Here is a 25,680-nt window from a genome sequence, read left to right as displayed (position 1 = left end):
GGTACCTAAGAAAACAATAGATTTTTATATATTAACCTTGTATCTTGTGATTTTGCTCTGAAAAGACATCATTTTTATCCTGTAGATAACTGAAGACATTAAAAGCAAGAGTGTTCCCCTATTTTATTGATGCTCAATGAGTACTAATCTGGAAGGGATGTGTAGAACAGATTGGAAGGAAAAGAGGCTAGAGGCAGGGAGTCCCTGTAGGAGACTTTTCTGTGAGCCCTCCAAAAAACAAGAAGATTCCAAGTAAGTGCATTACAGCACCGGTGGAAAAGCAAGAACAAACCGAAGAGGCAAATACCCTAAACTGGCCTTTCTCCTTCATGTCCATGGGTCTCTGTTGCCAGACTCCAACATGTCCGTGCACCCAATGTGCAGCAAGCCAAATTCTGAGACACTGGATTTAAAGCAAGGAAAGCTTTGTAGTCTAGAGAGCAGCCCAAGGAGAAAGAAAGGGATCATTCCCAAAGCTTCCTTGCCCTCTTGCCCTGTTGATCTATAAGGGACAACTTACACACATGAAAGGAAGCTAAGGGGTTTCCTGACACTTGCTGGGAGGTCCTTGAAAAATCTGGAGATAAGCATTCTTCTGGACAGTGAGGCACAACTTGGGATCTGGGATCAGATACATCAAGATAAATGTTTCTGTCTGGTCTCTGTTATGTGTCTACAATCATTAGGTACCGTAGAGTAGAAGTAAAAAGACAAAGTTAATGATTGATTGTGCTGAAGTTTAAGAAGTAAGGAAAACAGAGGCACCTGTGTGTCTCTGTCATTTGACCTTCCAATTGGTTTGCACTCAGGTCCTGAACTCATGGGTGGTGGGATTGAGCCCCAATAGGACGAAGTGCTGCTGGATGGGGAGTCTCCCTCCTCTCCCTTGCCGCTCCACCCACTCATGCTCTTTTTCTCTCTCTCAAACAAATAAATATGTTTTTCAAAAAGAGTACATAAAACATAATTAAGTAGGAAACAACACAACTTAGACCTCAGTGTACCATGCAAATAATAAAATTACAGTGATCCTTATGATTTCAGAATGGGTCCAGGAACCAGCTTCTGGCTTCCTCTTACGTGCAGTTCACTCATGGGATGCCCTTACCATCCTCTTCACCTAACTTCTTATTAATCTGAAAATAAGTTCAAGTGTTAGAGCCTTCTATCTACCGGCTCCTCAGAGCCCCCTGGCACCTCCTCCACTGCAGACAAAAGAGGTATTTACAGTTATTAATGTACAATGTATGTCTCTATTAGTCTGACCATCTCCTTCATTAGATTATGAACTCCTGAATCTATACGGGGCAACTTATACACATGAAAGGAAGCTAAGGTGTTTCCAGAAAGTTTTTGGGAGGTCCTAGAAAAATCTGGAGATAAACATTCTTCTGGAGAGTGAGACACAACTTGGGATCGGGGATCAAATACCTCAAGATACATGAGTAGCAGAGAGTCTGGCCCAACAACATACCCATAAATCAATAATTCAATGGAGTCTGCTCTTGCAATTCACAACACTACCAGGTACCTAGCAAATATTGTATCAAATCTACATTGGGTGTTTTCTCCTAAAGAACTGAAAGCATAGAGGTTCCAAACACTGAAGCTTCCTATGGAGAAGGAAGCACCAAACCCATATCAGAAAGTCACCATTTCCTCACAAGTTCTTTGAGGAAGTTATAACTTCTCCTTTGTATCTTTAAGGAGGCTTGGTCTTCCTGCATCTGCAGGGATACTGGCTTTAAACAGTGAGTTGGAGGATGTGGGTCCCATCCACACTGTACACAAAAAGGGCATCTTCCAAGCCTTAGGTTTCCCTTTCCTCTTTCCTAGGGTTCAGAAACTATCCCTGCTACAAGCAGACCATGCTGGCATACCTGGCAGAGGAACTGCAGGCAAAAGTCTCTGAGCCTGGGACTAACCACTGCCTCTGTCCTCGGTAGGACCCCAAGCAAGGAGACCTGGTAAGAGGAAAAGCCTGGGGGCTGGGGAGTTAGAGCCAAGATGATGGCCAGATGGCCCAGGTTAAATAGACAGAGGAGAAATTTTCTAGAGGGAGGAGGGAAGAAGCAGGATTCTGGACCCATAAGCACAGGACAGAGAGGAATGGGATCTGCCAGTCAGAGGAAAAGTCATCCTAACTCACATTTCTACTACCCAGGCTTGTGGACCTTCATAGAATTGTGAGAATCACATCAGAAAGATGATGGTATTAAAAAAATAGACTTAAGAAATCTTGAAAGGCACAATGAAGATCTAAATGTTTGTGAATGATAATTTTGCTCTTACTGCTTCTACTACTATCATTCTCTCACTTTCTTCCCTCTTCCCACACAGAAGAAATGATGCTGGATATTGTGGGACCATTTCCTCTCCTCCTGGTGCTGCTGGGATCATGGGGGCCAGTGCCACTTGCTGCTAGGCCTCCAAACCTCAAAGGGTTTGAGGGTTTGAAATTCAGCATGTAAGAGCAGGTCCTGTCCAATGGAAGACAGAAATGCGTGAGGCCAATAATTATACTCAGACTTGTAAACCTTCAGACACCTTTCAGCACGACACCTTCCAGAACACAGCTGCTACCTGTCTTTTACCCAAGACAGACTGTGAGATTGCCAAGAAATACTGCCACTGGAGGGAGAATCATATGAACATGACTTACTGCTATCAAACTGGAGGGACAGGGTGACTGCCACTACAAGGCTAGGCTCCAGAACCGGTTCTACCTTGTAAAATGTAACAAGTTTCAGCCAGGTTACCCTCCCAATAGTATGCTTCCTATACACTTAAACAGTACCAAATCACAGCCTCCTGGATGTTTGATTAGACTAAGTTTCCCATTACTTCGCTTCACACTTGGTGCAGGTTCTCTTGTGCTCCCTTCTGCCTTTTTTTTTTTCCATTGTTGATTTCCATGGTTCCCATAGAAGAAAGAAGGAGGGCAGTGAGAGAATTATGGGGCCATGATGCCAGACCAGAGCTGGGGACAAAAACAAATATCATTCCTTTCTGCTTTGGAGCTTTGTGTGTTTTGGAGAAGGGCAATAGTGAAAGGGGCAAGGAAAGACCCAGGCCCCATATTTTTAATCTTGGAACGTCTTCCAAGTTTGTTGCATTCTGTTCCCAGCAATAAAATCACTTTCTGCTGCATTGTAATGACCTTGAGTGTGTGTGTTTGGGATGACTTTCACATCATTGCCAGCCTGGAGCCATCTAGATTGCATTTGCTGACATTCTTAGGAGAACTAGTTGGGCCTTGGGTGTCCTTTGAGGTTAATCTGCAACCCGGAGCCTCTGCCCACTTCTCTCACCCCTGTGTTTTTTGGAACTTTGGAGCAAGAATATTCTCCATCTCATCAAACTCTACTCATAGCTTTTTACATATTTCCCTTGAAACCATGACCTATGTTTATTTGGAGGTGGCACATAAATTTCATAAAATGTCCACAGTACTTTCACACACAGGTTCTAACCCTGACAACCAATGCAGCCTATGTCTTTACTGTTGATTTCCATATTTCATCATTAATGTTTTAAATGCGTGTAATATAGGGGGAGAATAATCCACTGTAGGCTTAGAGTCAGTTCTTCCATGATCTATTACAATGCATGAAGAGAAAGCATAGATCAAGAAAAAAAAGTACTCGGGAACTAACAACATTTCTGTCTTACTTAACACTGAAATATCACAGAGTAATGGTGTTTTTGAAGAAGTAGAAAACATAGAAATTGAGAGACTGGGATTCAGAAGTTGGCTGGGATTAAGAAGTTAGGTCCTAGATGTAGGAGAGGAAACATAATTTTCCTTCTACCATTCTAGGTTCTTAGCTGAGAGTCCCACCCCCAGTATATAAAGGCAGAGTACAAAAACTATTTTAATTATGTACATACATAGAGGATCCCCACAAAAATATGAGACTAAAAAGCAGCTATCCACCTGGGACTTATGGACCATCCTGGGCTAAGGAAAGGATAGGGATCTAGGGCTTTAAAAGGGGTAAAAGCAATTCAGAGGAAGGTGAGAGGAGGAAAATTTTGTGAAAGGAAATTGGCCCTGGAATGAAGATGACTCTCCCAGATGAAAGTGATCCCTGTCATGGCTCACTTCCTGTACTGGACCCTTTTCTAATGTAAATTTTCCCTACAAAAGTGTAACCTCTACTCTGCTTTCAGAACTTCTCCTGGTCTACACTTTCTCACAATAAACAGCTTAAGATAATTCTTATACCAAAAAGGAATATTTGGGATGGCGTATTCTGCTACCCCTCATACCTTTCCATTTCCTTTCCAACTACTAACTCATTGGGTTAACAGTCCAGGGTAGGTCAAAGTGCTTTGTAGCCTGATCTGTCTTTGAGTAGCAGCCAAACATAATGCCTATCCGAAAGGCCACCTACTGAAGTAGTTATAAGTGTGTCAGTTATCTGTGCTGCACAATGGTTCTTTCCAAACCAAGTGATTCCTTTAATAGCTGTGCTAGTCAGACTCACCTTCCTTTATGTCACTTCTTTATGTCAGGTCTTAGAAACAAAGAGAGAAATATGAAGTTTCAGGTTTCAAGAGCCTGGATTCCAAGGGTGCTAAATACTCAAGGCTCTTCTCAGTGGGAAGGCATGAGAAGGCCAGGACAACCTGGCACTTGACAAAGTGGGTACCCAGTAGGGGAACTTCTCTCATGGGACTTGAGTATGCCAATTTAGAGCAGCTTTCAATAGTATTCATCTTAGTGTTGATATTTACATTGCATAGGTTCAAAGTATTCAAGCCAAGTGCAGGGGAAGTAGACACAAGGATCTGTGTTCACATTAAGCAGGTACCAGTGTAGGAACATAGCATCATCCTCAGGGAAAGGGGTGCATTGACCTGATCAGTAATCACAATGGACTTATATATTGTATAAATATTCCTGGACACTTCAGCAGATTCTTGGAGAAAGTAACCTAGTAAAAGGCTGAATTTCCTTTCACCCAACCACTCAGTTACTCTACCTTACTCAACTATTTCTCAACAATCATTATTTATACATTAGGGAAGAACTCTGATGAGGGGATATTTAAAGTGAAACTTAAGAAATGAGGAGACAGTCACATAAAAGGACATTTCAGGCAGGAAAAAATAACAAGTGCAAAAGCCCTGTAGCAGGAAAAACTTGGCATCTTCTTTCCCCCTAAAGAGCCTGGTGTGGCTGGGGAGAGGCAAGGGGATATGAGATCGTGGTGACAAGGCATAGAGAGAAGAAATAAAATACCTAATAGAAGGAATCAGGTTGAGGTGTCTGTAGCTCTTGTATTTCTTGTCACAGAAATGGCATGGCCTCAGGAGAATAGGAAAAGGAAAACCTAGATTTCTTCTTTTTTTTAAATTTTATTTATTTATTTTAGAGAGAAAGTGAGTGGGAACAGAGGAATGGGGTGGTACAGGGGCAGAGGGAGAGAGTATGTCAAGGTGATTCTATACTGAGCCCAGAACCCAAAATGGAGCTCAATCCCATAACCCTCAGACCATGCTATGACCCTCAAGCAATGAGGGCTTCACTGAGCCACTCATGTACCCCAAGAAAGCACAGATTTCCTAAAGGAAGAGACAACATGGACTGTAGACTCTCATCTGAAGGAAATTTAAATTAGCTCACCACAAGGAGTCATGCAAGATCCAACCTGAGGGCCAGCAGTCAAATCCCAGGTCAACAGCTCTCTCTACACCTGAGAGTGAGGTGACATGTCTGAGGGGCTCAGAGGTCCCCTTGCAAAAGACAGAAGTATGTAATGAACCTCAGCACTAGACAGAGAGGAGTTGAGTGACACTTTCCCTGGAGGAGTCTATGCTAAGCGTGCCACTATTGGCAACAGGAAGTAGGAGCAGTAGGAATTGAAATGACAGCTGCAGTGGCAAAAACAAACTATGTTAAGTAATGACAAATTCTGTACAGATGTTGACTTACCGTCAATACGAAAGAGAACAATTAATTGCATTCAAATGCAAACACAAAGATTTAGAATCATTATGACAGCAAAAGAGAAAGCTAGGAGACGGCCCACTGGACTGTGAAAGATAAATGTGGACTCTCCATCCATTGGATCTCTCTATACGGTTTTCTTCCTACCAAAAAAAGTGGAACAGGTGGGCTGGTCTTTGAAAAAATCAACATTCCCACACGTCAATGATCATGAAAGACCACTGATGGAATAAAGATCTTCTGTCTGAGTGTCCCCTCCTTTGCTGTGGACTAATTCCCTTCTTTATCAACATCATTTATCGGGGTCTGGTCCACACAGAATGCACACAGCTTATCTGCTCTGGGCACATGGCCTCCATGTGCAGCCTGTCCAAGAACCCGAAAGCTTGTTCTCAGGACGGTTTCATTGAATCTGATCAATCACATGATCTGTCCACACATTCTCGATTAAAATCAAGGTTGCCTTCTGATTTCTCTGCTTATGGCAAATCCTGAAACTGTGCCTGACCCACTCTAGGTCCTCCTGTGTAGAGCAATGGCTTTAATCTCCATGGTTACTCATCTCCACCTCCTTCTCATGTACATTTGAGGGGTAGGGATGGTGTAGGACAGAGCTTGTGCCTGTCATGCGGAAGGCCCAGAAGTACAGACTTGGAGATTATGCATGCAGAAGCCTTTCCTGCATCACATATGCTCTCTCAGTTGTGTGCTTCCCCTAGTTAGGGTTCAAGGCCAGTGTCAGGTGTCACATTATTTGCCATGTATCTTTAGCCACCTTTAATCATAAGGTTCCACCATCTCTGTATCTTAGGTCTTTGAAAGGTTTTTTTTTAGCATTGATATTTTATTTTTTTTTTCAGTATTCCAAAAATTCTTTGTTTATGTACCATACCAGGTGCTCCATGCAATACATGCCCTCCATAATAACCACCATCAGTCTCACACAACCTCCAACCCCTCACCCCTCCAAATCCCTCAGTTGTATCTCAGAGTCCACAGTCTCTCATGGTTTGTCTCCCCCTCCAATTTCCCCCAACTCACTTCATCTCTCCATCTCCCAATGTCCTCCGTGTTATTCCTTATGCTCCATAAGTAAGTGAAACAATATGATAATTGACTCTCTCTGCTTGACATATACAATGGAGTATTATGCCTCCATCACAAAAGATGAATATCCAACTTTTGTATCAACATAGACAGGACTGGAAAAGTTGATGCTGAGTGAAGTAAGTAAAAGTCTGAAATTTTTGAAGAAATCAGCATCACTTTTTAATTTTTCCTTCTAAATAGACATCATTTGGGGGAACAGTTTAAGATTCACAGAAAATAATGAGCAGAAAGAAGAATTCTCATATACCCTGGGTCCCCATGTCTCCCCATGCACAGCCTCCCCCATTGTCAACATCCTGCACTAGAGCAGTACATTTGTTTTAAATGACGGACCTACTTTGACACATCACCCAAAGTATAGGGTTCACTTTGGGTGCTGTATATGTGTATGTAACTCAGGTTTTATCTCTTGCTAGTCTATCTTTTGTCAGTTTAATTTGTACATTCCTAGTCTCTGAACCTAAGAGGGTGGAGGAAAAAGTTTCTTCCTCCACTCTGTTTCCTCCACCTATTCCATAAACACATGTCCAGGTTGAACCCTGGCTCTTCACAACATTAACTTTTGTGCTCATTCTCACTCTTGTAATACATCTAACATAGTCTGAGGTTGTTTTGCCCATCCCACCATGATGAACTCCAAAAGTTTAAGATGTGTTTGCAGTTTTTCCCTTATCTCTACCCTACCCTGATGAAGACTGATGATTTACAACTAAACCATAAAATCAGAGATAATGAAAGTATTGTTGTTTAGTAAGTTTGCCGTACAGCAATGTATAAGCAGCACCACGTAGTTAGCTGTAAGCTATACTATGACATTGGGGCTCTAATTCAGGCCCATGCTTTTTCTCACTACATGATGTTCCAAAAAGTCACAAATGAAGTTAAGTGGGCATAGAGTCAGGAGCAGAAAGTGTTTTTGAGACTGATATGGTAACATGCAGCTAAGCAGGCATATCTATTTGATCATCCCAGAGAGAGCCCTCTTCTCTTTCCTTAGACTCGTCATTGGACAAAATGAACTGATTATAAGGGCCATCCTCTCAAGGGGCTGGAAGATCAGTGAAAGTTCAGGACAAACCCCAGACCTCTCTGACTTACTCCTACACCCAGTCTAAATACTTTTCACTGGAAGAGAGTATTTTCTGAAACTTGATCAGTCAACAAGCACTCAGAAATGTTAAGCAAAAACTACATTGTTCACTGAGAACTTAAGCCAAGAATGATTTCATTCTTCAGCTGTAACCCCAGTCATCTGAGCTGGCTGGCCATTTCCAGGTCTGAGATTCTATCCCCAATGGTCTGTTTTTCTGAGGCTTGGGTACAGCCGAGAGATTTGAAGGTGTCTTGAGGCAACTTCCCCCAGGAACCTAACAGGAATTGAGAGGGCTCTTGAGAGGCAGTTTTGGAGATAGGGCAAGACAGGGCACTGCAGATAAGATACCTCCTGCTCTGGATCTATTACCTTCCTCTTTCTGGCCACTCTATTGTCTACCACGCAGAAGGGAGTAGCCAAAGACAATATTTAGGTGCAAGGTAAGCTGCATTGTTTAGACCCCTCTGCCTCCAGTCTTCATTCACTCCCTTTGCTTCCTATTTACAAACTTGTCTATCCCATTTTTCCCCCAGGGAGACTCAGGTACAGCCATGTTTCCCACCATTGTCCCAATGAGTTATGCTAGGTTGTACATGGTTATCCCAAGGCTCTCTCGAAGGCGCTGCTTTGAATACCTCAGTGCCTCCTGACAGTTACCCCACAGTAAATCTCAGTGTGTCTAGTATGATGTCCAAGCCCAGATTTGCCTGTGTTTTCCTGATACACCCATTCCATTTTTACTGCTTTCTGATTCTCTATAAAGATAGAAGTTATAGCATCTGGGTGGCTCAGTCACTTAAGGTCTGCCTTTGGGTCAGGCCATGATCCCAGGGTCCTGGGATCAAACCCCTCACATCGAGCTCCCTGCTCAGCAGTGAACCAGCTTATTCCTCTACCTCTGATGCTCCTCCTGCTTATGCTCTCTCTATCTGTCCAATAAATTAATAAGGTCTTCTAAAAAAAAATAAAGAGAACTTTGAAACTTTTCAGTTTATCCTTCCCTCCCAATCAGAAACTTCATTCACTGTCACCTCTACTACTAGATCAGAATAAAAAGTGAACTTTTAATTTTGACTCTTGAAGAAACAATATCAGTAGTGGTAATAATAATAACATTAAAATTCTTTTAGGGCTTACAGTGTGCTTTGAATAAGGTGACCCTATAATTTGCTGTCTGATTGGGACACTTTGAGAGTGAAAAGGGACATGATTATTTATTAGCCAAGAGAATGAGCATAAATAAGGATGTCCCTCGGCCAACAGGGGCATATATATGGTTTCATACCTATGAACCAGTTTCACATGAGAGAGGGCTAAAGGAGCTCTCCATGGTCTCTCTTGTAAGGGCACTAATCCCATTCATGAGTGCTCCAACTTCATGACATAATCACCTCTCAAAGACCTCACTTCTAAATACCATCCCATTGAGACTTAGGTTTTAATATACAAATTTGGGGTGGGGGTGGGGAAACAAACATTCAGTCTATAGCATCTTAAAATAAAGTATTTTATTATTCCTAATTTTCAGATAAGAAAACAAATACAGAAGTTTATATATTATTGATCTTTAAAATCGTAATGCAGGACTTTTGGATATTCATCTGCTTTCATCCAGAAAAATGCCAGTCGGTGTTGCAGGAATAATTAAAAAGGTGAACTGATTTCCATAGCCCCGTCCAAACACACTCCAGTCGTAATGCATTTAAATACTCTTTCATTAGTGCTTTGCCAATCCTCCAGCTTGCGAGTTTTATAGATGATGAAACTGAGGTCCAGAGAGGTCATAAAATTTTCCTGAACATAACATACCAGTCATGAAGCTGCAACTAATACATATGGTCTCCTCACTCTATAGACTCTAGTCAAATTCTCAAGAGTGGTTTATGGAAATGAAAATTACATTGTTATGTGCCTAAAGAAATTATAAGGACCTACTTAGCAAGAGGCTTCCATTAAAATTAAACTGTCCCTGCCCCCCTTCCCCCAGGGGATTCCCTTAAAACAAGTCCCAGAAACCAGCTCCAGGTAACAAAGCCCAGATACAAGGGTGGGTCAGGCCAGGTGGAGACATCCGATCAGTGGGGGGATGCATACTGTCTCCCTCCTTACCAAGGAGTATGGGCCCCGCCGTTTGGGAGCCTTTTGGGCGCCAATCCTAACCAAGGTGTGATAGGCTAAATCAAATGTCTACTAGGATAAATTGTAACTCAATTGGTCACCTACCATCACTGTGGAGTTTCCTGTGTGTGTTACAATCTCATTGGTCACCTGTGCATGGCCAGGCCCGACCGCATGGCCTTTGCCCTTAAAAGCTAGACCGTGAAACAGAGAAGGATCACCCTCTCTTGTAAGAGGTGCATCCCTGAACGTTCGGTTTGATTCTTGATGCTTGGCATGAAATAAAGCTTTGCTTGACCTTCACTTTATATCAGTCTCGCTCCTTTAATCACGGACCCATTATTGGGGCATAACATATGGGGGCTCGTCCGGGATTAAATGACAAGAACTGAGCAAGCATCAGAATATCTGGGAAAAGCCTCGAGGTAAGATCTCACAGATTTTACTCTGTGGGATCCGACGATCTCCAGGTGCTCTGTGAGATCGGTTGGTCTGTCTGGGTGGAGCTCCAGGTATAGCCCACCTGGGTGAAGCTGGACTCTGCCATGCTCCCCAGGGCTGGAGAGGATGCGGGGATGCCCCTTCCCTCCACTGGTAGATCGCCAGGGGGTTCGACTCCCCCTAGACAGTCAGGGGGTTTGAGTCCCCCTAGGCAGTCACCTAGGTGGTTAGGGGGTTCAAGTCCCCCTGGGCAGCCAGGGGGTTCGAGTCCCCCTAGGTGGTCACTAGGGGTTTGAGTCCGCCTAGGCGGTCAGAGGATTCAAGTCCCCCTGGAAGGCCAGAAGATCAAAAATTCCCCACCAGTGGCAGGTTCTGGGTAAGAACTCCTGGGCCTGTGGTTGTCTTTGTCTTGTCTTTTTGTTGTCTTCTGTGCTGTTGGTTGTGTTTGAAGAAATAGGACAAGCAGAGAGTAAGGGAACTCTGACTTTTAATGGCTATAACTGGAGCCAACTGGGGGGTAGTCTAATTCGAGACAGAGACTTTAAGAAATATTCCCGAGTTTGTTTTTTTGCCAAAACAAACTTTGTTTTGGGGACATTCCTTGCCCTCTCTGGCCCGACGGGGACTACCTAGCACCTCCCTCTTGCTGGTGGGAAAGCATGGTGTGTGCTCCTCTCTTGGAGCTGATGAGCCCTAGAACTGGGAACCCTTTCTCTGCATTCTGGTGGCACTTTGTTCTGTTCTTCACTGTCGGGAAACAAGAAGAGCACCCCCTGGACCTAATACCCCCAATGCCAGATCTTCCCACCCGGGTCTCAGGTAAACATTCAAAGTGGAGTGGGCCCAGGTGGAACGTAGTTCAGTATTTGAACTACGTTAAGTTTGTTGGGTTAATTAGGATGAATATGTCTTTTGAGTTAACAGTAGTAAATGTGAAACTTCAGAGTTTTTACTTAAAGTCAAGTAAGCTCGTGTTATTTGTTAAAATCTGTGTTAAATCTATTAGCAAAGAGATGACTGAACTGATGATTAATTGTCTGTCTCAAAGTTTTAATGGGTAATTCTTCAGGTAGCTTTCAAAGTCTTTGGTAACCTGAAACTTTAACCAAATGTATAAAATGCTAGAGCGCTGGTTGCTGGAACTACGTTTGTGCTTTTGAAATCTGTTGGCAAACATGTTTTGTGCTTAACTGACTGATAAATTTGCCATCTAAAGAATTCTGTTGTAACAGTTCACAATTGGTTTATATTTAATCTTCAGTAGAGGTTAAGGTATTTCTAAGAGTACAAAATTCTGGCTAAGTGTAATTAAGACTGATGGAAATAAGGGAAACAACTCTGTAGAAAAGTAGGAAATATGTAAAAAGGAGAGAAAAAGACCAGATGCCTGATTCTGTTTGAATAATAAATAAAAACGGGCTCGGGGCCGCTTTCTGAGCTAGATCCATTCCTAAAGAATGGAAGGGGAGAGCCCGTGGGGAGAGGTGTCCTACCTGTTTGAATCTGAAGAGTGCCTGACTGTGTGAATGTGTCTGTATGGCTCCACCACTTCCGCTACGGAGTCTGAGTGGGCTGCACCCTGAGTCTCGCGGGGTGTCATATGGCATAATGGTCATCTACTCCACAAAGTAGCCTGATCTGGGGTTTATACAGACCGACCTTAGCTAAGATGCTCCTAAGTTCCTGTGAGGGACGTGAGCAAGAGAGCATCTGAAAGATCCTCCTCCCTTTGTCTGCGACATCATTCGTGGGAGGGAAACCCAGAAAACTCATATCTTAAGACTGCAGGCTCAAAAATTAAAAAAGAAAAAACACTGGTATAGAAAAGCTGGTTTTCTCTCTGTTTAAAAGGGCAAAGTTTTCTTCAGTTAATTGAAATGTAAATGGTCTTCTCTTTGACTGCCCAGAGTTGTAAATGAGATCTCTTTGGCTCATAAGGCTTCCTTGATATACCAAGTTACTCAGCGAGTACTGATGCAAGTACCCAAATGCAACCCAATGATAAATCTTGGGTTGCATTTGGGTAAATGCTGTAATTATTCTAGAGGTTCTATACATTTCCTACAATTTTAATGTTTTGATAAGGGTCATCACTTGATATTTAACTATATCTGTTCTGAGATTTTTCATTTGTAATTGTTTAAGTTCTCTTGTAAGATGAATTCCGCCTTACAGGAAATTCATATGGGAAGACTTTCAGGACAAATACGGGTCTTTGATGTGTTTAAATCCTGGGAAATGAAATGGTTAAAAATTTACAGAAGTAAGGGCTACATTCGGACTAAACCAGAATTAGTAACATGGGACTAGATGGACTGAAAGGTTGTGATGTTGTGTCTTTAATGTTTTAAACATTGCTGTTTCTGTAATGTTTGCTCCTCTAGGCTAGGGAAACTTTTTCTTAAGTTATCTGTAACTAATAGAGATGTAAAGGTATTCATTTGTAAACAAATCAAGGCATTCAACTTTTCTCTCTATCTGAACCCTCTGAAACCTAAATGTCTCAGTTAAGTATTCTTTCTTCCTTGGCAATCAGTCATTTATATAAGTTCAATAATAATCTTCTCCTTGTAACAGGACAGCATTGGAAACACTGGTCATTTTACCAAAGCTTTGACTGGAACATCATATTTGAAAAGACTCAGATATAACCAGCTTAAAGGAACTAAGGCTGACTTTATAAAACCTAGAGCCCTAAAGCCCCTTGGAACTGTTGGCCTGATACCTTACAGAGTTCCCAGCAGCCTGACCAGGTGAGTAAAGAATGTCACTCCCTGGTAGGAGGAGGAACCTCAGATTACTTTGGGCACCTCAGGAGTTCACCCAAATCTGACAGGTATTGCAGGCATGTCTGATGGCAAATATGTGGCTTGGCTTCTGGCCCAGAGAGGCTACTAAAAGTTCAACCTAGAGATTCCTTATGAGAAGTTCCAGCAAAGCAGATTCTAAATCTATATGATTACTTACTGTTCTTGCTGAGCTTATGTAAATTATTAGGCCAAGTTTGTTAAAACTGGACTTGTTTTTCAAATGAATAGGTCCTGATTTGGATATCTCTGGAAATGGTTATTTTAGAGAGAAAAATTGTTTTAATAACATGCCTTTATGGGTGTCAAATTCTAGATTAGATTGCTATTAAATGTTTGTTTACCTAAGCTAGACAGCTTAAGGTAAACTGCAGAGAAGTTGCACGATAACTCGTGTAGACGATCTTGCCTTTGCCAGTCAGTCAGCCCCAGATATAAGGAAGTAACTTCAGAAAATTGAAGAATTTGAAAGGAAGAATCTGACTGAGTTAGTGGAAATAATGGAAATAGCTGCTGAGGACTATGGGTCATGATTGCAGGGAACAAGACCTCTCTTACAGACTCTGCAGGGAAAAGGGTACCGGGTGTCAGCAATGAAAACACAGTTTTGTAAGAGCCACACCACTTATTTAGACTTTGGTCTCCATGAGGGAATTCCCTGAGATGGTGAGCTACTGCAGGCTGTGGATACCACGGTTCGCGGAGATGGCGCAACCTCTCTATGAACTGGCTAAGGGAGGACTCACTATGGTAGAGTGGACAGCTGAGGCAGAAGGAGCATTTGAGGAATTACAAACAGCTGTACAGATTGGCCCAGCATTGGCCATCCCAGATGTTACCAAGCCCTTCCACTTGTATTTGGATGGAAAGGCAGGGGTGACTGAAGGAGTTTTGACTCAGACTCTGGGGCAGACTCAAAGGCCAATAGCTTATATTAGCAAGAAACTAGATCCAGTAGCGGCTGGGTTCCCCCTTGCCTGCACATAATTGCTGCCACAGCCCTCCTGGCCAAGGATGCAGGTACATTTACAGAAGTGGACTAAATTAGATTATGAAGGAGATTGGGCTAAGACTAGAAGAAACTAGTAAGCCAAATACATCAGGGCACTTATCTGGGAACACGCAAACTTAAGGAGCTTATGGGCAAGCAGTTCCAGATTTCTAAATTAGGGTGTATGGCTCAAGATGTGGTTGATAGATGTGCTCAATGTCAGGCAGTAAATGCGGGAGGAACTAGAATGAATGGGAAGAGGGAAAAGAGAAAGAGGTAAGGAACCAGGAATTTATTGGGAAATAGATTTTACAGAGATGAAACTGGGAAAATATGGGCACAGGTATATGTTAGTTTGTGTAGATACCTTTTCAGGCTGGGTAAAAGCTTTTTCTGCCGAACATGAGATGGCAGGAATGGTAACCAAAAAGCTACCAGAGATTTGGGTCACCTCTTGTGACTGGGTCAGACAAAGCCCTGCATTTGTGAGTCCAGTCTCACAGGTATTGGCCAAAGCCATAGGCACTAATTGGAAACTACATGTACCTACCAGCCCCGGAGCTCAGGGCAAGTAAAAAGAATGAATCAGACTCTTCAAGAGACCTTGACAAAATTAATTCTGGAAACTGGCGGTGGGTGGGTGGATATCCTTCCCTTCACCCTCCTCTGGGTGCAATGTACACCCTACTTAAATAAGGTGACTGCATTTGAAATAATGTTCGGGGACCTGCCCATTGCCCTCGATTACAAGAGATTGCTATAGCAGAAATGACTGATCAGTCTATACTCCAGTCACTGCAGGCATTACAGTCTGTCTTAAAAGAGCCCATGCAGGGATCCGGACTGACCACACTGGGATGGAGACGGAGGTGGAGCCACACCCTTCCCAGTCCGGGGACTTGGTTTAGATACGTCGTCGCTGCCACTGGAGGGGGCACCTAGAGTGGGAAACCTGGAGCCTTGCTGGAAGGGACCATTTACTGTCATCCTGACCACTTCCATGGCAATAAAAAGTAGGAGGCATCAGGGCCTGGATTCATGAGGGTCACGTCAAAAAAGCTGAGGACAAGATCGCCCCCCAGAGGTGAATGCTGCTGCCAATGGACCCTGCTGATCTTGGACTAAAAGTAGACTCAAAAAACAATGAGCTCATTAAATTCATTGTTGCCCCTTTTGTTAAGATATAGGTGGGAGATATGAGCAATTGCAAAATTAAAAAGCAGGGGACTTAACTTACTGTTTCTCATAAAGGGAAGTGGGGGGCTCTGCATAACCTTAGGAAAGAAATACTGTTTCTGGGTAAATCACACTGGAGTCATTAAAACAGTCTAGCAGCCATTAAAAAGGGGGGTATAGAACTGGCTAAAAAGTCAAAGATTTGACTAGTCTCCCAAGAAAAGGGGGTAATGTAAGGATCTACTTAGCAAGAAGCTTCCATTAAAGTTAAACTGTCCCTGTTCCCCTTCCCCCAGGGGATTCCCTTAAAACAAGTCCCAGAAAACAGCTCCAGGTAACAAAGCCCAGATACAAGGGTGGGTCAGGTCAGGTGGAGACATCCAATCAGTGGGGGGGGGGGTGCATACTGTCTCCCTGGTTACCCAGGAGTATGGGCCCCGCCCTTTGGGAGCCTTTTGGGCGCCAATCGTAACCAAGGTGTGATAGGCTAAATCAAATGTCTACTAGGGTAAATTGTAACTCAATTGGTCATCTACCATCATTGTGGAGCTTCCTGTGTCTGTTACAATCTCATTGGTCACCTGTGCATGGCCAGGCCCAACCGCATGGCCTTTGCCCTTAAAAGCTAGACTGTGAAACAGAGAAGGATCGCCCTCCCTTGTAAGAGGTGCGTCTCCGAACGTTCAGTTCGATTCTTGATGCTTGGCATGAAATAAAGCTTTGCTTGACCTTCACTTTATATCAGTCTCGCTCCTTTAATCACAGACCCAATTATTGGGGCATAACAGAAATGACAACTGTGATGTATGTCAAACTACTTGAGAGAAATTTTGAGAGATTGATATCACATTTTAATCTGTGTAATGAAGATAAATACTGCAACTGTGATTTAATGTATGGGAAATGATGTCTCTCAGTAATGTCTCACAGACACATTCTATACTGGATAACTGTCCCTGTTACCTAGAGGACAAACAGAGATGATGCAGACATTCTCAGAACCCAGTTTTAAAACAGAGGTTTGAGGCAAACAAGACTCAAGTCTCACTGCTTGGAGAAAAATCCCACTGCTGGAAGGGACATTCTTCTGCTGCTCATATTCTTAGTCAACGTCACTTAGTCAACGTCTTATATTCTCAGCTGCATGCTTTTCCTTGTCTGGTACCCACCTCCCCCTTTCCACCATCGTCACAGACAAGACAGTCTCCTATTCCTTTACCCATGTCAGCCCCCTTCCCGGAGCTATGCTCTCTCTCTGTGCTGTATTTTCACTGTCTTCTCCCATACTTACTCTTTCCCCAAGATGTGCACCCCTTCATGTTGAAAGACCCCCCCCCCCCGTCGTTAACTAATTAACTGCTCTTTTATTGTGTAAGAGTACCCCTCCTCCCCTTGCAGTGAAAAGACCCTTCCCCCAAGGTTGAATTCAATGTAACTGCTCTTTTGCCTTTCTGTAACTGCTTGGCTTTTAGGGCATGACACTTGACTCCTGTTTGAACAAGAAACCCTCTCCTAATAGCCGGGGCATGGTCACGTAGGCAAGGGGGCTGCATGGTCCCGTAGGTCACGTAGGCAAGGGGGCTGCATGGTCATGTAGGTCACGTAGACAGGGGGCTGCATAGTCAGGTAGGCAGGATGTCTTTCTGCTGAGTAATAAGGTCAAACTTCCCCTCTTTGTTTCCCCTTCCCGCCTTTCTCTTTCGCGCGAGGGGGTCTTCCAGGGCCAATCCACTAACACCAAGTATGCCTTTTTTCAAATGTTCAAATTGTCAGCCAATCGGCCCCATCCCATCCGGGACTTGTTTGTACCTGTCTATAAAAATCCTGCACCACCCCAGCCAGGTGTGCTCAGCTAGCCGGAGCTGCTGACCACCCGCAGGCGCGCTCACCACCCGCAGGCGCCTGCATAACAATAAAGAACCTCTTGCTGATTGCATCCAGTGGCAGTGTTGGATTCTTGGGTAAGGGGATCCGCGGGTCTTTCAATGTGACCTTCTCCCCAGCCATCCCCATCATGTTAGTGCACAAATTTGCTCCAGCTCATCACTGTCAGCCTCCTCGTTAACTCCATTTCTTTCACTCTGAATTTCACTTTGACCTCTTGGAATAAGGGTGCTCTGAAAGTACTCCAGCAAATACTCTATTGATCTCCTGATTATCACATCTCATCATCTAATAAAATATTACCTTCTTAAACATTTTTTAAAAATTGTAAGTTATCTATATGTATATGTATATACATGTAATCTTACATGTATTATGTGTACATAAATACACACATAGTGTGTGGGTATACTCTCTCTCTATATATGCATATAGACAGAAAAAGTGCTAATTTTTTTCTATCAATATTGTCTTTTAACTGTACCATTTAGTCCATTTACATAATTATTCATTTTTATTTTCCTCGTTATTTTTATTATTTTATTATTATCCTACCTTATTTTGCCTTTCCTATTAGTCTCATTTGTCTGGCATTTCTATTTCCTATCCTTTCTTTGCTTCTTTTGGATTAATGGTGTAATTGTCATTCTGTGACAGCCATTAAAGCTGTTCAAAATAATTCTCTCATTCCAGGCACCTAGAAGGATCCTATTTCTCTGTCCCTTGCACTTAAATGTGACCATGAGGTTTTCTCTGGTCAATGAAGTGTGAATAGAAGTGACATATGTCCCTTCCAGCAGAAGCATTAAGAGCTGTCCTCTGCGGTGCTGTTTTTTTTTTTTTTTGTTTATGTTTTATTTATTCGCTTAGAGACAGAGAGAGAGAGTGGGTAAAAGTCAGAGGAGGAGGAGAGAGAGAGAGAATCCCAAGCAGACTCCAAGCTCAGCCCAGAGCCCAACTCAGAGTTTGATCTTATGACCTGAGATCATGACCTGAGCCAAAATCAAGAGCAGGATGCTTAACCATCTGAGCCACCGGGGCATCCCAGTGCTATGTTCTTTCCTCTGCCTCTTTGATTAAGACAGTGTGTGTCAAGAAGAAGCCCGTGCCAACCTGTTTTCCCAAGTGACAATAGCAGGCAGAGCCCCTAGGCTGGACCAAGATAGATATGTAGCAGGAATGACAAAGAAACTTCACTGAAATTTTGAGATTGTTTGTTACTGCAGCACAACTAGACTCTCCTAACTGATCCACAGTCTACTTATTCTCTGCTAGTTTGGAATTCAAACCCTGTGTTCCCCTTCTTTTCATTGCTTATCTTAGAAATTCTCAGATGCATACTAAGCATAGAAAAGTCAAATCAATACTTTTAGTCATCTCTTGAACACTTGGAAATTCACATCACTTCCAACTTATGTTCCTGACATATATTTTAAATTTATCTTCTTAACTCAACAAGATATTATGGCTTTATATAGTCAAACACCTTTTATTTGTCCATATATATATCATCATCTTTTTTTATTCCTTCCTGAATTTCATATTTCCACTGAGGAGCTTTTCTCAGTAACCTGATATCCATGCTTAGAAATTTTTTTAGTGGGAGGCTGCTTTAATGAAGTCATGAACTCCATTAGGTTTTGCTTTATTTTATTGTTTTGTCAGCATCCCTTATTTTATCTTTATTTCCAAGTGCCAGGGTAAATAATTCTCTGTTTGTGTGTTGAGAAATCAAAGCCAGTGTATTGAATTAAGATTATGATGTGCTAAAGAGGGGAAAAGCCATTCACATGGTTAGGTTACACCCCCAGCATTCCAGCTGCCACTTTCGGGAAGTGAAAATCCCAGGACGACATTTCAGGACATGGATACAGAAGCAAAGTTGTAAGATTTTTCCCATCCCCTGGTGACTGAGCCGGCCTGACATCCCTTGGGAGTTTGGTTTGACTTTAGTTCCTCTCATCCTCTCTGACCTTCTAGGAGTGGTTGCTGTGGACAAGAACTGCTGCACACCCACCTTCCACATGCAGGAGAGCTGAAGTGGCCAACACTGGGTGAGGTCGCAGGTCCCCTCCTCTCCCTGCCCAGGAAACATCCCCCTCCCAGAACCTAGGTCTTCCCAGTCTTCCAGCTGCGGGTTCCTGGATGCTGGCCCCACCAGCCCCCACCCCCAGAAGAGGTGCTGTTGGAATTCCAGCCATGCCAGGACTCCTGAGGAGATAGAGTACCTCCCTTTTCCCTGCTGCTCTGGGGATCACACGTTTATGTGCCCTTTGCAAACCTGCAAGAGCTATTTGTTTGTTGCAAATGGCCCCCCAAGATGAAGATGACTTTCTGGGGTTCAGGCATCATTGCCATAATGGCTTTCATTGTTGATCTTTGTGAACCAGCAGACAGATGAGGTTCACATGATACTATAAACAAGACTCACCCTTCCCAGCAGTCCTGAAAAAAGAGTGGTGTAGATGATTCCCTACAATGTCCTTCTTTACAAGGTCCTTGGTTCCCTCTAAAGTGAAACCAATATGCTCCTCCCACCTATCTTTCTTTGGAAGCCAAGCCCCTTTGTAATCTGTATAAGATTCCCTCCCCAGAGATCCGGGGATCACAGAGACTGGCTTTCTGCTCTGTCCTAGAGAACAAGCTAGACATCCAGGTCAGTGGCTGAAGAGATGATCTCAGGGACTCTTCTATTATGCATTGATTGGAGGGACCAAGGTGGCTGAGGTTAGCACCAAAGAAAGCTTGCGGTGGACCAATATCAGGATGGAGCATGTGGGCTGCAGGGAACCAAAGGCACTGGGGGAGGGAAGCATTGCTTTTGGGAACACACTGGCATCCCTCTATGATGCTGGTGTTAGGCACTGGGCTGTTGCCCTTGTGTTGGAGGAAAACAGGCCTCGCTCTGTCCGTCATGATCCTGCAGGTCATGTGGTATTTCAGGGATGCCGATCAGCTCATGGCTTATTCAAAAGGATTTTTTAATAAGCCCCTTGAGCACTGGGTATAAATATATTAATTTTTCAAATGCATGTTATTTTTTTTGTCTTGTTTTTAAGATTTTATTTATTTATTTATTTATTTATTTATTTGACAGGGATGGATAGAAAGCACAAGCAGAAGGGGCAGCAGAGGGAGAGGGAGAAGCAGACTCCCCACTGAGCAGGGAGCTGGGTTCGAGACAGGGCTCGATCCCAGGACTCCCAGATCATGACCTAAGCCCAAGGCAGACACTTAACAGACTGAGCCACCCAGGGGCCCCCTCAAATGTATTTTAAATTTTAAAATATCTAATATTCAGACACAGGACTGCAGGATTTTAGTTCTCTATCAGGTCACTACCCAGAGGCAAAGACCCGCCTCTCTGCAGCGAGTGGGAGTTGAATGCTTTCGGACAAGAGTGTATGTAACTGTCACATTCCTTGGAAAATTGCACAGGAGAAGGGGTAGCTTTCTGGCTGACCAAAAGGGAAACTGTGAGCCAGGGAGGCCACAGGTAGGAGCTGGGGTTCTTTCTAAGGCAATGTTTTTTCTCCTCTCTCCTTTTCCCAGCTAGGTTCTTCCAGAGGAGTGAGACCACCATGGCTCAGGAGAGGTTCTTCATCCTCTTTCTACCACTGGTCCTGGTGCTGCTGGTGCTGGGCTATGTCCAGCCTTCTCTGACCAAGGAAACGCAGGCTGAGAAGTTCCTGCGGCAGCACATGGACCCAGACACCTCCACAGTCACTGCCAGCTACTGCAATAAAATGATGAAGCACCAGAATATCATGGTTGGAGATTGCAAGCTGGTGAACACGTTTATCCATGAGCCTCTGCCAGATGTCCAGGCTGTCTGCTTCCAGGGAAATGTCCCCTGTAAGAACACGAAGCCCAACTGCCACAAAAGCAGTTCCAAAATGCGCATCACCGACTGCCACCTGAAGAAAGAGGCCAAATACCCCAAATGTGAATACGAGACCCAGCAGCTACGGAAATCCATCATCGTGACCTGTGAAGGGAATCCATACGTGCCAGTCCACTTTAACGGTTCTGTGTAGGTCTGCACCTGAGGCCAGAGCAGCGAGATGCCCCACTTCCCTGTTGTGGCACCTGCTTCTCCCCTCCCCCTTCCTGGCTCTGAGAGAAAGAACTCCAGCCAGGGCTCCTGTCCCAAACACACATGCCTTCCTACCCCAGGGCTTGCCCCTGTGTGATTTGGGGGATGAGGGGGACCCCGTGTAAACCACTTCCTGGACTATTTCAATAAAACACAGTTGCAACCACCTGGATTTCTGAAGCTGTTGCCATCTGGTACTGTCTGTGTGATTGCATTCCTGCTCGGGTAAGAACTGTAAATCTGGGTAGATTTCATAAGCATCGAATAGAATCATTACGTGCCTTTGCTCCTGACTTTTGGTTCTTGGTGACCTGAGATCATTCCTTTTCTCAGAGATGCCTTGTTGTCAAATATGAAGTTGTTAATTATGGGCTATTTGAGATGAAAGGGAGATATAGTCTGGGACTGTCCTGCTGGGTGAGCTGATGGAGGGGGAGCTCAAATACCGAACTCTCTGGCATGGAAGGAAGGACAGGGTGACCTCAAGAAAACCCGGCTCAGACCCTGGCTGGGAGGACATGGGGCTGAAATTATGATCCTAAATTTTCCTTTTCCTTTTATTGAGTGAGCTATTACCATATCACAAAAATGGCCATCTCTTAGTTGGAAAGTCAGAACATTCCATTTAGGAGCTAGAAAGGTATGTAAGGATTATTAAATTAAACAAGAATAAGTAGATTTTGAATCATGTATCCACTTTAATGGATTGGGCCTGCCTAGAACGTTGCAGAAAAAAATTCTAATAAGCGATGTGGTTGAACAGTAGCCTCTGTTGAAGGCAGGATGGAGATAAATGTGTGTGTTCCACTTGCCATCCCTGAGATAATGTAATCCCCACTTTTACAGAGGAACGGCCTGAATCTCAGAAAGGGTAAGAGACTTGCTCATGGTTGCTGCTTCCTAGTGGCAAAACTGAGACTAGACCCCAGGTCTCCTGGCCTCCAGTCCTTGTTCTTTCTTCACCACAGTGGACTCAGGAAGAAAATCCTGCACTCTCCCTTTTTTTAAGTGCAGTAGAGGAGGGCACCTGGGTGGCTCAGCCTGTTAAGGGGCTTACTCTTGATTTCAGTGCATATCATGATTTTCAGGTTCGTGGGATGGAGTCCCGTTTGGGCTTTGTGCTCAGCTCAGAGCCTGCCTGGAGTCTTCCTCTCCTCCTCTGCCCCTCCCCTGCCTACACCTTCTCTCTCTCTCTCTCTTAAATAAATAAGTAAATCTCTAAAAAAGAAGTAAGGTAGAGGAGATTATGGATATGGCATCAAGGAAGTAGGTCTAGGGAGACCTGAGAAACAAGATCAGAAAGGATGGCATAGTAGGGTACTTAGTTCCCTTGGTTCTGTTGACCTCCTGTTCTGAAAAGTTCACTGATCAAATCACTCAGGAGGAGGAGGAAAATCATTTTTTCTCACAGGAAGTGTAGCTTCACTTTTCCAGAATTCTACCTTTGTCTCTTGGGCTTTTAGGAAAGGCAGGTACAATCCATGGCAGCCTTGATATATTTATTTAAGTTCTGTAGTGTGATGTCCAGAGCTTGTAGTTTTTGCAGCATCCATGCACTCTTGAAATTCCTTCAGCCAGCCTAGACACACAGAGATGTCAAACCATCAATTCTTTCCTCAATACATTTTTTTCTCTTTCCTTTCTTTTTCTTTCAAAGATTTTATTTATTTATTTATTTGTTTGACAGAGAGAGAGAGAGCACAAGTAGGGAGAGCAACAGAGGGAGAGGGAGAAGCAGGCTCTCTGATGATCAGGGAGCTGAGGTGGGGCTCGATCCCAGGACCCTGGGATCATGACCTGAGACCTTTAATGTCTGCCTTTGGCTCAGGACATGATCCCAGGGTTATAGATGGAGCCCCACCTTGGCCTCTCTGCTCAGCGGGGAACCTGCTTCTCCCTCTCCCTCTGCCTGCCTCTCCCCTGCTTTGTGCTCTCTCGCTCTGACAAATAAATAAATAAATAAAATCTTAAAAAATAGAAAAAAAATAAACACAGTTTGCACCTGGAGATGACAGGTGTGTGAAAAGTGAGATAACCATTGGAACAGAGGCTAGTTCCATCTTTCACATTCTACAATTACATTTTGTTAAGGAAACATTGACTACCTAGGAAACAAAGCCCTGACAAGCCAGGTAGTTCAGTCTGGATGATATACCCTTCTTAGAGATGAGACTCAGAGGCAGCCTGAATGGGCAGAACCGACCTTAAACCTACCACACTCTGGCTCCCTCTGAGCAGCAGTGCTCAAGAAAGAGCCCTGGAGCTTGGAAGTAGCCCCTCAGGACTCTGCTGCTCCCTGCTATCACCACCCTGTCTGGGCCTCAGGACAATCTCTAGCAAGGGGACAGTCAGAACTACCTTGTAGTCCGGTGTGAGGGTTCAGTGAGGCAATTTAGATAAATTGCCTTACAAATGGGAACTTTCAATCTGCTCCAGAGTATGTTCTAAGTGAATGTAAAAATAAGTTAGCTGTCCATCCTAGTACCTTAGTTTGTCTGCCATATACTAAAATGGCTATTATTTTAACTGTCTCCAGCATTAAAAGACCAAAGTCTAATCTAATTGATACTGACCTCTCAGATACCCATTACAAAAAAATAATCATAATCATAATAAAAATATCTACTCAGTTGTGCCCAGAATGTTCACTTTTCCTAGGCTTCTTTAGGTCTGGTAACAGCAAATGCATCTGGAAGGGTTTCCTATTGTCAACCCATAGCCCCTGGAACCCACACTCATGCGGGAGCTTCAGAACTTATCTCCAGGGAAGACCGGTAGCACACAGAGGGACTTATGGACAGCATGTGCACTACAGATAAACCCATGGGCCTTCGGGCTGCTGTGTTGCTCCAGTATATTCCTCCTAATTGGTTTATGCTAGTAAGAGTTGGCAAAAAAACCAGAATGTCCTGAACATGGGACTGATTAAAATATGATGCATATCCTTACAACAGAATACTATGCAAATAGAACCAAGTACACTTTTGCTACTGACATGAAATAGGTTCAAAATATATTCTTAATGGGAAAGAGGAAATAGTGTACAACATTGCATATAAAATGTTATTATTTGTGACAGAAAAAGAGGAGAGAAACACATGCACCAGTATACATGTTAATTCACTTTTTAAAAAATGTTTTCTTTATTTACTTGAGAAAGAGAGAGCCTGTGAGCAAGGGGGAAAGGACAAAGGTCAAGAAAGAAGCAGACATCCCCACTGAGCAGGGAGCCTGACCACTCAAGACCAGGAGCTCCAATCCCAGGACCCAGGGATCATGACCTGAGCTCAAGGCAGACATTTAACCCACTGAGTCTCCCAGGTGCCCTGTCAATAAACTTTTATTTTTATTTATATTTTTGGTAATAATATATTAGTTTATTATTATTTTAAATTTTTTCATTTAAAGTCAACTAATTAACATATAATTATTGTTAGTTTCGAGGTACAGGTCAGTGACTCATCAGTCTCATATAATCCCCAGTGCTCATTACATCATGTGCCCTCCTTAATGTCCATCACCCAGCTACCCTATCCCTCTACCCCTCTCCCCTCCAGAAACCCTCAGTTTGTTTCCTATCATTAAGAGTCTCTATGGTTTGTCTCCCTCTCTGGCTTCCTCTGGTTTTATTTTTTCTTCTCTTCCCCTATGATCCTCTCCTTTGTGTCTTCAGTTCCACAGATCAGTGAGATCATACAATAATTGTCTTTCTCTGAATGACTTCTGTCACTTAGCATAACGTCCTCCAGTTCCACCTAGTTGTTGCAAATGCCAAGATTTCATGTTTCTGACAGCTGAATCATATTCCATCAAATATATTAATAACATTTAATACTTAAATCTGTGTAATAGATAAAGACGGTGAAGGGACATAAAAAACTGAACTGCGTCTGGAAAAGAAACTGGGGCCTAACAAACAACGACCAAAGGAAAACATCCTTTTTACCAGATTTATTTCTCAGTGTTGCATTTACGCTTACCATTTCCATAGCTATAAAGGAAAAAGTC

The 25,680-nt window shown here is 43.4% G+C and overlaps 1 protein-coding gene and 1 long non-coding RNA gene across 2 annotated transcripts; both read left to right on the top strand.

The window, feature by feature from the left end:
- Positions 1–1,700: 1,700 nt before the first annotated feature.
- On the top strand, positions 1,701–2,472 carry LOC101672353. Its single transcript, XR_001177702.2, has 3 exons — positions 1,701–1,751; positions 1,837–1,967; positions 2,341–2,472. It is a non-coding gene; the product is annotated as an uncharacterized LOC101672353 (long non-coding RNA).
- A 17,704-nt stretch (positions 2,473–20,176) lies between these two features.
- LOC123388207 (ribonuclease pancreatic-like) lies at positions 20,177–21,838 on the top strand. The gene is made up of 2 exons (XM_045067458.1): positions 20,177–20,232; positions 21,133–21,838. The coding sequence occupies exon 2, from the start codon at positions 21,158–21,160 to the stop codon at positions 21,611–21,613; it is 456 nt and encodes a 151-aa protein (XP_044923393.1). The 5' UTR covers positions 20,177–20,232; positions 21,133–21,157; the 3' UTR covers positions 21,614–21,838.
- Positions 21,839–25,680: the final 3,842 nt, after the last annotated feature.

This window comes from Mustela putorius, unplaced genomic scaffold (assembly GCF_011764305.1).
Source record: "Mustela putorius furo isolate JIRA1106 unplaced genomic scaffold, ASM1176430v1.1 tig00003896_pilon_pilon_pilon, whole genome shotgun sequence".
NCBI lineage: Eukaryota > Metazoa > Chordata > Mammalia > Carnivora > Mustelidae > Mustela > Mustela putorius.
The sequence above is the reverse complement of the archived record's forward strand: the minus strand, read 5'-3'. Positions and strand labels throughout refer to the sequence as shown.